This window comes from Pipistrellus kuhlii, unplaced genomic scaffold, assembly GCF_014108245.1.
Source record: "Pipistrellus kuhlii isolate mPipKuh1 unplaced genomic scaffold, mPipKuh1.p scaffold_m20_p_3, whole genome shotgun sequence".
NCBI classification, from domain to species: domain Eukaryota; kingdom Metazoa; phylum Chordata; class Mammalia; order Chiroptera; family Vespertilionidae; genus Pipistrellus; species Pipistrellus kuhlii.
The window spans coordinates 28,730,048-28,741,475 of NW_023425529.1; the positions used below are offsets into that span (position 1 = coordinate 28,730,048).

At 51.8% G+C, this 11,428-nt stretch overlaps 1 protein-coding gene across 2 annotated transcripts; it reads right to left on the reverse strand.

Moving 5' to 3' along the window:
• Window positions 1-744: 744 nt before the first annotated feature.
• BHLHE41 (basic helix-loop-helix family member e41) lies at window positions 745-4,061 on the reverse strand. Of its 2 annotated transcripts, XM_036457364.2 has the most exons (5): window positions 3,493-3,997; window positions 3,276-3,339; window positions 2,835-2,942; window positions 2,403-2,514; window positions 745-1,899 (listed from the first exon to the last, which is right to left on the reverse strand). In XM_036457364.2, exons 1-5 carry the CDS (start codon window positions 3,552-3,554, stop codon window positions 791-793), a joined length of 1,455 nt encoding a protein of 484 aa, XP_036313257.1. In that variant the 5' UTR covers window positions 3,555-3,997; the 3' UTR covers window positions 745-790. The 2 variants fall into 2 exon arrangements, with proteins under 2 accessions (XP_036313257.1, XP_045443810.1); XM_045587854.1 differs by lacking the exon at window positions 2,835-2,942 and having other exon boundaries at window positions 3,493-4,061.
• Window positions 4,062-11,428: the final 7,367 nt, after the last annotated feature.

An 11,428-nucleotide genomic window follows, 5' to 3' on the forward strand; every position in this document is an offset into this window, starting at 1 on the left:
CTAAGGATGATTCTGGCCTTCCTCACCCAGGCGCTTCCCTGACTTAAGTTCTGACAATGGCCCAAACTCCGCGTCTGTTTAAAACAAGTGCAAATTACTAAGGGATAGCATTCAAACCGCTTCAGAATAGGTTGCGGACAGACGTGAGCAACTGCATCCTCTCCTCTTCCTCTTTGAAAAAATAACGTCTCTGAAAAAGCTATACATTACAAAATACTGAAGAGTAAAACTCAAGGCTAAGAGATTATCCCTCTGTTTGCGGAAAGCCTCCTGAAGCAGCCAGGACAGCTTTGAGTCACTGACAGATAACTCTGCGGTTCCACGTCAGCTCCTTGGCCACCGTCACCCCCACCCCCACCCCTTCCCCTCCCACCCTGGTTCCATTGGCTCACCGCAGAGCAGACCCTTCTGACTTCCTAGAGTATCAGGGGTCTGCGTTTTAAAAGAAAATGAAACAGGCCTAAAGGCAGGCAAAACTTATTTGGGTGGGGAGTTCTTTAAAAAAAAAAAAGAGAGAGAGAGAGAGAGAGAGAGAGAGAGAGAGAGAGAGAGAGAGACTATCAAGCGAAGAGGTCCTTTTGCAGCTAGCTGGTGGGGAAGAGATGTTAGTGTGCTGGAGGGTAGGGTGGTGGAAGATGAGCAAAACAGGAACCCCCAATGCACACAACACACCTGTTTGTTTTTTTAAAGCCTGGCGTGCATCTATGACACCTCCTCCCTTAAACAACCTATAGGGTGTGTTTTAACGTATTCATATCATTCTTCCGCGCGAACCCTGGAGCGCCAGGCCTCAGGGGGCTTTCTTTCCTGGCTGCGAGGCATCTTCCTGAGCAGAGCTCTCCGGCTTCCCGTGCTCGCGGGGGCCGGCGAAGGGCAGGTGGGTGCGGCCGTGCGGGTGCGGGGGGTGCAGCGCCCCCGGGGGTGCCACCTCGTGCGGCGGCAGCAGGGTGGTGGCGGCGGCGGCGCCCGCCTTCTCGGGAGGGGGCGACAGCACGGAGGACAGGCAGGGGAAGGCGGCGGCGGCGGCGGCGGCTGCGGCGGCGGCGGCGGCGGCCGGGGTGTGGATGCCGGGGTACAGCAGCGGGAACGGGGCGGCGGGGTACAGGTACTTGTCCAGGCCGCTCTTGTCCAGAAAGGGCTGCATGTAGGCGGCCGCGGCGGCCGAGGGCGAGAGGAAGTAGAAGGGCAGGCAGAAGGGGGCGGCGGCGGCGGCCGCGGGCTGCGCGAAGGGCGCGCCCCCGCCTCCGCCGAAGGCCACCAGCGAGCTGAGCAGCGCGGCGTCGGGTCTCAGCAGCGCGGCGGCCGCGGCGGCGGCGGCGGCGGGGTCGGGCCCCAGGAGCGCGGTGGCCGCGGCCGCCGCCCCGCCCCCGGCGGCGTCCAGCTTCATCCTCTTGGGCGCGGGCGAGTCCTCGCCGGGGGGCTCCTGCTTGATGGCGACGCGGCTCGCCCCTGCGCCCTGGCCCCGCTCGCGGTCGGGCCGGGCCTCGGCCTCGCCGCCGTAGCCGCTGTCGGTGTCCGTGTCGTTCTCGGCCGCGAGCTCGGCGGCGCCGGGCTGAGTCCGCTGGATGACGGGCACGCAGTGGGCCGGGGGCTCCAGCTTCTGGCCCGCGCGCTCCGGGCCGGGGGCGGCGGCCTTGGCCCCGGCGGCGGGGGCGGGGGCGGCCGAGGGCGCGCCGGGGCCCTTGCCCAGGGGGACCTGTTGCGCCAGCAGCGGCGGGGCGGGCAGGAACTGGGTGGCCACGGCGTGCAAGTGGTTGATGAGCTGCACGCACCGCGGCTCCCTGGGCGTCCAGCTCTCAAAGCGGGAGAGGTATTGCAAGACTTCTTTGGCGCATGTTTGAAATCCCGAGTGGAACGCGTCCAAGTCGGACTGAATGGGCGATTTCAGAGATCGCTCCCCTAGGATGAGGAGGAGGGGGATGGAGTGGGGGGGGGGGGGGAGGGATGGGAATGGAGGCGAGAAGAAGAAAAAAAAACACACCGACGTGAAAACATCTGCTTATCACGTGGGCCCTGCACTGACTAAAGGGATCTTGCTTTCCCCCCTGTATTCCAGTGATATAATCCACCGGTTGTAGACGGGGGGGGGGGGGGGGGGGGGCGGTGGCTGGGGGGGGGAGCAGGGGGGCGCTCTACTCTCAGCTGAAAAACCCCAGTGGAGAGGGTGCGATCGCCACTTAATTTTTTTTTTTTTTCAAATTCCTCTGAGTTCTGCTGAAAGCCTCTAGGATGCTTCAGGAAATGGGCACTTTCCAGTGAAGGGAAAGTCTAAGCCATTTCACAAATGAGAGTGAGCTCCTGGGCCCGCGGAAGGAGGTGGGGGCGGGGAGAGAGTCCTAACACTGCTCCTCTGTGGGCTGCCCGGCTTCCTGGGGTGGATTGGCCTCCCTGAAAGGACTTACCATTCTGTAAAGCAATTATCTTCTGATGCTGCTGCTCCGTTAAGGCTGTTAAAGCTTTTAAGTGTTTCAAAGTTAATTCCAAGACTACCGCTTTCTCCAGATGCCCCAGAGTCTGCGTTGGTGCAAGAGAGAGAATGGGGCACTTGGTGACTTAAAAACACACATTTGGCTTGACCGGCTCCCCGTTCAGCACAAGCAACTCAAGCAAACACTATTCCTATACTTCTTGAGCTTTCCACAAGACAGGTTATAGATGATCCCCCCCTTCAGTTATGAGCACCTACTCCCGAGTTTGTGGGAAACTATACACTATAGCATAACTTGGAAGGCATCTGATATTTACATTTATTCTTATATCTCTGGGAGTAGTGAGGACCAGGCTATATTCACAAGCCCTTGGAGAGCAGCAAAGAAGGAAAATGTGCATCTTACTGTCAACTTCAGATGTTCAGGCAGTAAATCTTTCAGCTGAGCAATGCATTCATTAATCCGGTCTCTTCTCTTCTTTTCTATCAATCTATGCGGTAATTTATAGGTATCCTTAATAGGTGCGAGTCATGGAAGAGAGAAAACACTAAGATAAACATGTATTTACTAGGTATAGCAATATCCCCCACCACCCAAAACACACACTGTGTGATAAACTATGCCCAAAGAAACCTCTTTCCCCTGGACTGCTCTGAAATGAAATTTAAATTCAGGTATGATGTTCAAGCTCCCCCTGAGAGTATCCAGCAAACCACTTAAAATTCACAGTCCTGGAAGCTCTAGGGCTGGAATGTATTTGCCGGCAGAGATTCGCCGCCTTGAAATCAATGGCTCTAATTAACTCTCCAGGCAGGTTATAAGGGAACATCGGAAACTTCCTCTTACCTTGCTATCGTCTCGCTTCATGCTCCTTTTGGGTTTACACATATACAAAGAGGAATAGTCCAGGCTGCAAAACAGAAATCAGCATCAGGCACCCATTCGGGAGGGGGCTCTGCCCTCGCCCGCTCCATACCACTTTCTTGAGAAGAAGGAGGAGGAGAAAAAAAAAAAATCAAACGGAAGCCCAGACAAGATAGTCGCAAGGGTGCGTGCACCTTACCCTATAAAATCCCTATGTTCCAGTAACTGTCTCTCTTGCAAACGAGGAATTCCTTCGTCCATGTTCCACCGCTGTCCGTGTTTCCTCTGTTTCGCTTTTTTTGGGGGGGGAGGGGGGGTCCCCTGTTCTATGATCGGTGGGACGGTAGCTTGGAGAGATCTTGGGGGAATCTGCGCGTCTCCAGTCTCTCCTCTCCCTCTTCAGTGCAGGGCTGAAAGTGTGAAGCGGTCGGTCCCCCCTGCCGCCGCGCTCGCCCTCCTGCACACAGACGCATACACTCGCACCCGCACTCCCGCCGGCCCCTCGGCGCTGCTGGTAGTTTGCTCTCACTCCGGGCAGTGTTTGGCCACAGGGCACGCGCGTCGCCGGCCAGACCAGCACCCGGCTCACGTGCGGAACGTACCATCCGCGGTCTGGCCCGGAGGGGGGCGGGAGGGGAGGGGCCGGGCCGGGAGGGGGCGTCGGGAGAAGTCTGCCAGGGAGAGCGAGCGGCGGGCGGGAGGGAGGGAGGGGGGCGGGGACACCTGATCAGGGCCACCGGAAAGGAAAAACAACTTCAGCCAAGCTATTCATCTTCCCAAAGGCGCTGCAGTCAGCTGGGAGAGGAAGAGGGGTGCCGCGGGGGGTGGGGGTGGGGGTGGGGGTGCGGGGCAGCCGGGGCTTCCTCGGCTCGGAAATGTGACTCCCTCATTCCTTCCGTCATTACGGTGCAGGAACAGGAACGTGAACGTAGCTTTTTTTTTTTTGCTTTGCCACCGACTGTGCTTGTTGGTTTGGACCAGAGAAAGGAAAGAGAAAGAGAATTCGCGGTGGGTAAACTTCAGTCCAGAAGGAAATTTGGGGAGACTTGTTTGCACACCGTTCAGTGGCCTGGGGGGGCGGGGGAGAGAACCCTTTGGCCTTGGCCCCGACAAGAGACAACTTGAAACCCTCTCCCATAAAGGCTTGAAGATAAATCAGAATGTCCCTGGGTCTGAACGTCGCAATCCAAGAGAGTCTTTGGGCGACGGTGTCCCTGGGCCACCCAAACTTCCCGCAGCCGCCGGAATTGCGGTGCCACTAATCGCAGCGGCGGATGACGTTGGGGCCTCGGGAGCTCCCGGAGGAGCGCGGCAGGGAGGAGGGAGAGAGAGAGAGGGAGGAGGGAGAGAGAGAGGGAGGGAGGGGAGGAGAGGGGGTGGCACGAGAGGGGCTGCCGCGGAGAAGCTCTGCAGCAGTATCTCGCCCGCTCAACTCCGCCGCCCCTCCTCGCCCGGGAGGCGCTGCGCGCTTCCTCTCCCCTCTCCTCCCACCTCGTGCGATAAGCGGCGCCGGGAGCGTGCGGAGCCCACGTTTACTACCGCTAGCACCTCTGAAGCCTCCCTCCTTAATCCCGTCTCCAACGGGGACCAGCACAGGGCCAGCAACGTGATCCGACCTGCCGCCGCGGCTGCCACATCACTGCGCGGGGAACCCGGGACGCGCGCGCGCGGGCAGGCGGGCGGGCGGGCGCGCTCCCTGCTCCCCCGGCAGCCCGGGCGACTCCGAGAGGAAGCGCGGGCCAGCGGGAGCCGGGCTTACCTCCACCCCCGTCCCCCGGCCCAGCCCGGGAACGTGACTCAGTGCCAGTGAGAGTTCCCGGGAGGTGCGGGAGATGTGCACCGACCCTGGCCAGCGGCAAAGGGCCTTGGAGGCCAAGGGCAAGCAGATCCTGCGGGAATCCCTGGTCTCCCGCCCCAAGGTCTGCGGGAGCGGGATGGAGATGGATGTGGATAGATCTAAAACCAAAGATGTATATGGATAGATCTAAGACCGAAGGTCTCTCCTCTCTGTGCCCACATTCTCCCGGGTGTCCCCCCGACACAGTCGTTATTGCCAGCGGCACGTGAACCCAGAGAAGGACGCCGAATGCACACGCACCCGGGCGCGGCGGGGGCTGGGGCTGTCAACGACGTGTCCCTCGGCTCGCCCCGCGGGGCGCGGGTTCCGGGGACAGATCTGGGTCGCGGGGAGCGGCGGCGGGGCGGTCACGTGTCTGCGGGAGTCGCGTCTCCGCCCGGCCCCGGTGCGCGCCGCCGCCGCAGTCTCCGGAGTCCGGGGCGGGGACGCGCGCCGTGTCTGGCTCCGTGACTCCGGCGGCGGCCCAAGCTCACCCCGGCGGGAGGAGACGCTCGCGGCCCGTCCACTGTAGAGGGCCTTTTAAGGTCGCTCGACTTCCTCCAATAGGGGGACTGACTTTGCATCAACAGACAATTTAATAATACTTAAAAAAGTATTTTTTAAAAATTTATGTTAAACCTCAATCTAGCCTTTCTCTTGTTTCTCAGGGGTTGGGTGATGAATTCCTTTTGGTGGGAAGGGCTGTTTGGAGCCCTAAACGTGGCCTATCCCTACAGTATTGTATCATTTTTTTCTTCTTCTAAATTGACCAAAAAAAGCCACCGTGGTGGGGATGGAAAGAATGCTGTTAAGATGAAAATTAAAAAAAAAATTAAAATACCAGTTTCCCTTAGAGGTTTGTAAATGGTTGGGGAAGGAAGAGAGTGTAAATGTTTCCTCCGTAGCTAAATTTTCACTGGATGGCTAGAGCAATTAGTGAAAATGCAACCAAGACTGGGTCACTGCATCTGGGCCTTGCTGGGTGGAGTAGACAAGACAGAAGGCAGGCATCTATCTGATCAGTACAGACCTTATGACTAAGTCTGTGGCAGACCCCGGAAGGAGAGATAGAGAAAGAAGCCTCGTGGGTTATGGACGTGTGCATTTTTGAAAGGACTTCCCTTGATATGAAATCACAGAGGCCTGTAGCTGCAAAGGAATCTTTTTATGTTATCACTTCTATCTCCTCTCCCCCTATCACCTTTGTCCTGGGTTTCCCTGCTTCTATAGCCAACATTTTTGTTTTCTCTTCCAGTCCTTTTCCTGATACCCAGCCCAAACTGTAAATGGAGTCCTTTCTAATTTAAGTAGAATATTTTCTAATGCTCAGTCTTTTTCTGCTGTCTTTCTTTCTCGTGTCCATCTTTCTACTCTTGTCTCCCTTTTTCATTCCCCTTATGTTTTTCTCTTCCTACATCTCCTGTTAAGATAAATGTCTGCTGTTCCTCTTTCCCTGTAATTTTATTCTATTTGCTTTTTGTCTCTTTTTAAAAAAAAAAAAACTTTCACTTTGATGACTCCCTGCTTATTCACTACCCTTAAATTTGAGTCCTATTCATTGTCTTTCTCAAACTCATGCCTTCTGAATATCAGGCATAGCATAGTAATTGCCTCCAAATGTCCTTTTGCTTCAAGGAGGGCATAACAATAGTTCACAACTAGATAGCACTTGCAATTGGAGCACTAGACACCATTATAGTTAACTCATTAACCCTTTCTACAGCCCTACAAGATAGATACTAGCATTGTCTCCATTCTACAGGTGAGAAAATAGAGAGAATGGGAGGTTACAAAATGTGCCCAAGAACCCAGAGCCATGATTTAAGCCCTGACAGTGGGTTCCTGAGTCTGTGCCTTTAACTATTACCCCCTGTTATGACTAGTGAAGGCCAAGGTCTAAATGTTAACCAGCTATCCAAGAGGTGTTCTTAAATTTATCGGAGTGGGAATGTGCCCATGTGTTGTAATGTTTGTGTGTGTGCACGTGAGCAATTTGGGAGAGAGACGGGGAAGGGAGAAACAGCATTGGAGCTGATAGAAGAGAAAGAAAAAGATATAAGAAAAAGAAGGATGATAGTCTTTTGTCAATGAATGAGGCACTGGGCATCTAGCTCCAAATTTATTGATTCAATTCCTATTTAATTGTTATAATGTCATATAAAGGGGAAGATGGAAGTACAGTTTAGAAAAGGCTAACGGTGACCAGCTGGTCACCATTTCCACTGAGCAAACCAAGCCAAATTCTAATGTGAAGGCTCAGGTGAGGAATAGGAAAAGTTTACCTGTGGTGAGGTTAGAAAAGGGGGGTGTGTGGAAATCCCGGTCTCACAAAGGAACAGAGGACAGAATACCCTCTCTGGGTATGTCTAAAAATAGGTTGAGTCTTATCTTTTTAGAAAGGTTTAATACCATCCTGCTGAAAGCCAAGGAGATACAAGATGAGCTCAAAGCCTCTTTGAGCCTATAATTAAAGAATTTTGTGATGCCTTGCTTTCAATTAAAGATACCCATCTTTCTCCTTTTAATAGGTGAGAGAGAAGCAGTTTCCATTGCCTTTCTCTGGTTAAGTAGGGAAATCATTGCCTACAGAGACTCGAATGAAAGGGAACACTTATCCCAGTTCTCACCTCCCTCCCCTCAGCCCACCTAAGTGTTCTAAGCCCCACACTCATATTCTTCTAGTGACTTTGCAAAGTCTTATCATGTTTGCTTGCAAAGTCTTGGATTTCCAGTAGAAACAGAACTCTCCTGAGAGGATTCGTTTCCGCAGAGAAGAAAGGCTTTCTGCCTCTTTTGGGTTCTGCAAGCCCTTCTGCTGTCCTAGAGGGAGGAGGTGACGAGGGTGTTTTGGGACCCTGGGTCTGATTCGAACTAACTGTGCAGCTCTCGTGGCCTCAGGGGCCCCAGATATGCCCAGGGTGGTAGAGTTTCCAGCCTGTACTGCTGTGAAAATGTCTCATCAAGATGGACAGATGCCTTTTTTTAAATTACTAAATATTTTTATTGATATCAGAGAGGCAGGGAGAGAGAGATAGAAACATCAATGATGTGAGAGAATCACCTGCATACAGCACACCTCACACTAGGGTCCAAGGCCACAACCCAGACATGTGCTCTGACTGGAAATTAAACCATGACCTCCTGGTTCATAGATCGACACTCAACCCCTGAGCCACGCCGGCCCAGCAGCAAATGCCTTTGTTAATCACCTCTTTTTGATGTGGTGGACAAGAATTTATACATAGTCTATATCATTTTCACACAAAAGAGAAATGTACCCCATTAAGTGGAGTTTATAGAAATTTGAAAGAACATTGAAGGTTGACACTAAAATCAAGGTGGAATGCAGAGTGAGGGCTGGACAGAGCGGGATGATGGATCAGGGATGTGTGAAAGCTCCCCCAGGAATCCCTTTCCTGGGTATGCACACTACTTACAGGCAGGGCGGTTAGTGTTGTCGGGCACGCCACTGCAAGAAGCCACCTCATAGAAGGATCTCAAGAGGAAGGGAGAACCAGCTGCTACTCACCAGAGGTCAAATCTGACTTTAAAATATTGATAATGCTATTTGCTGAAGATACAAGAGTTAGAATCCCCCAATAGAGGGTTGGATTTTCCAGTTATGGACAGTTACCAGGAATAGTACAAATATCCCTGTTTAATTTGTCAAAGAACTTAGGTCTCTGTAGACTACAAACTAGTGTGTGTTTATGGTTATAAACATATACACGAATCACATTTTACATTTATGTAACACAGCTCAAGACATTGATGCACTTAGTGTTTGCATAGCACCTAGGCACAGATGAAGTTGAGTTTAGGAAATGAGTTTCACTGCTGAAATCACTTGTGTTTTTGTATTTACGTGATCATCACACACACTCACTTGGATGGTCCTGAACTTGCCATATGTTCAACGCTTCTGGAGTTTTTTATCTACAAAGACAGAAGGATGCTAGTGTTCCACACTCCTAATGTTTTGTTCCCTCTTCACCATCTACCTACAAGATGGCCTCCTGGTCCTCAGGGGCTGCTGGAGCTCCTTCAGGGATGGGTAAAAGGGTGCCCCTAGCTGAGCGAGTCTCTTATAAAGAGCTTTCCTGTAAGTTCCACCCAATGACTTCCAATTACATCTTATCTCCAATCCCATTCCAGGAGGACGAAAAACAGTTTCCTAGCCGAGGCTCCCTCAACAATGTAGGGTTCTTTCAGTAAAGAGGGAGCAGAGGTCAGATACTGGGTTGGCACTGGCCATCTGGGGGGTAGTCCGGTGAAAGGAAATGGCTTGTTCAGGTCCTCTTCCTTTTTTCATCACTGGGTCTTTCCCCCCAACGATGCCATATGTGTTGGCAATGCCCCTTTAGTGTATGAGGGTATTTAATACCAATTTCAGCCTTTCCATCTGCAATTGCACAAACTTAATTAACTCCTTAAGCACATGCTTTTTAAATCTGTATTTTATTTTTTATTTTTTTTTTTTAGTTCTAATAATTGCAGAAATCTGCTTAGGGAGGAAATTCAACAGGGTTTGCTCTCCTTCCTGTAGAATGCAAATTGCAACTGCATGTTTTCTGGGAAACGATTGTCTTCCTTTTTATGTGGCGGCATCTGTCCCCTGTTTGTTCTGTGTCTGTGGCTGTGCCTTCTGCCCTGCCGTTTGAGCTGAAGAGAGAAACTCCCAGCAGAAACGCACTCTCTGATAGCTTCCACCTGAATGCAGCTAGGACTTCGCTCTCCCTCTGCTTCAGGCCATATGGATGAGCCTACAATAGTTTTAGGGTCAGAGGGTGAGGAGAAGAGCTTTGTGATTGAGCTGGGTTCTGGAGTAGATGGAGGAGGAGGGAATAGGCGGGTGAGTGCACTAGCATGGAAGCAGAGGGGCCAGTCCCTGAGACTGGAATCCAGATGTGAACTCCAGAAGAGAATGCATCTCGGGGCACTTTCGTGTGGACGTGTTCAGGCCGGCGTCGTTGGAAGATTGTTTGGTTCTCTTAATTCTTTGAACTAGGCTCCATTTCAACTTTGCTTCATGGGTGGACAAACTCAGGTTTGGAAACTTAAGGGAACTTGACTTTGCCACGTAGTAAATAGCAAAGCCAGGCGATAGGGACATTGAGGCGTGAGGTGTGCTGCTGCGTACTGTCACCTGCAGGAGTCTAGGATTCTAGCAGTCACCTTCTCCTCTCAGCTCCTGAAGCCTTTCACTTCCCTTGGTAAAGCCACCTCAGGTGAAGGGATCCTTTGCCAGAGGCTGTTTAGAGATGAGGAGGATGGTGGGAGGGGACAGTCTTGCTCCCATTCTATAATAGTTGTGGAGTGGTGTTGCTGATATTAGAGTTGAAAATTTTGGAGATATTTTTCTAAAGATGGTCACCAGGATAAAGGTTGTGGTTAGCTCACTGGACAAAACTGACCAATCTATTGGAATCTGTTATTCAGTCCTCGTCCATTAAGTGAATATTTACTGTGCTTTTATTTTTATTTTTTTAAAAAATATATCTTATTGATTTTTTACAGAGAGGAAGAGAGAGGAATAGAGTTAGAGACATCAATAAGAGAGAAACATCAGCTGCTTCCTGCACACCTCCTTCTGCAGATGTGCCTGCAACCATGGTACATGCTGTTGATCAGAATCAAACCCAGGACCTTTCAGTCTGCAGGTCGACTCTCTGTCCACTGAGCCAAACCAGTTAGGGCTATTTCCTGTGCTTTTTGATGCCATATACTGTGATGAGCATTAGGGAGTCCTTATCTTCAAGGACCTTCCAATTTAACGGGTCATAATTTCTCAACGAGGAGAGGTCACCAAGAAGGATGAGTAGCTGTCCTAAAGCTATTTCATGTTCCAAAGGCAGTACTTTGGTGCATTTGAGATACACATGCAGCTATGCTTCTGTAATAATTATTCCGGAAAGTGCAGTGATCTTAGCCTGGATAAGCCTTGTCCTGCTATAATCAAAATACCCCTGGATGGAAAGATGGGCAGGGAAAATGCCCTCCACCCTGCTCCCTTAGGCTATCTATACCATCAGTACCCTCCCCCAGTTTGCCTTCATTGCCTGATGTTGGTGGGAATGCCTTTTCCACCCCCACCCCCTCCAAAACATATTCATTTTGCATATTCTTGATCTGCTCTGTCTCCAGACCTGCCAGCTTCCATTACCCACGCTGTGATCTCTTCTTGTGGCTCAGTGTTTGAACTTCCTCTCTTTGGTATTTGAATGTAAACTCTGCACTGTGGATTGTAAGTTGGTTTGCTCCCTTGGTGCTCCCTACCCTCTACAGTCTCTGGTAAGAA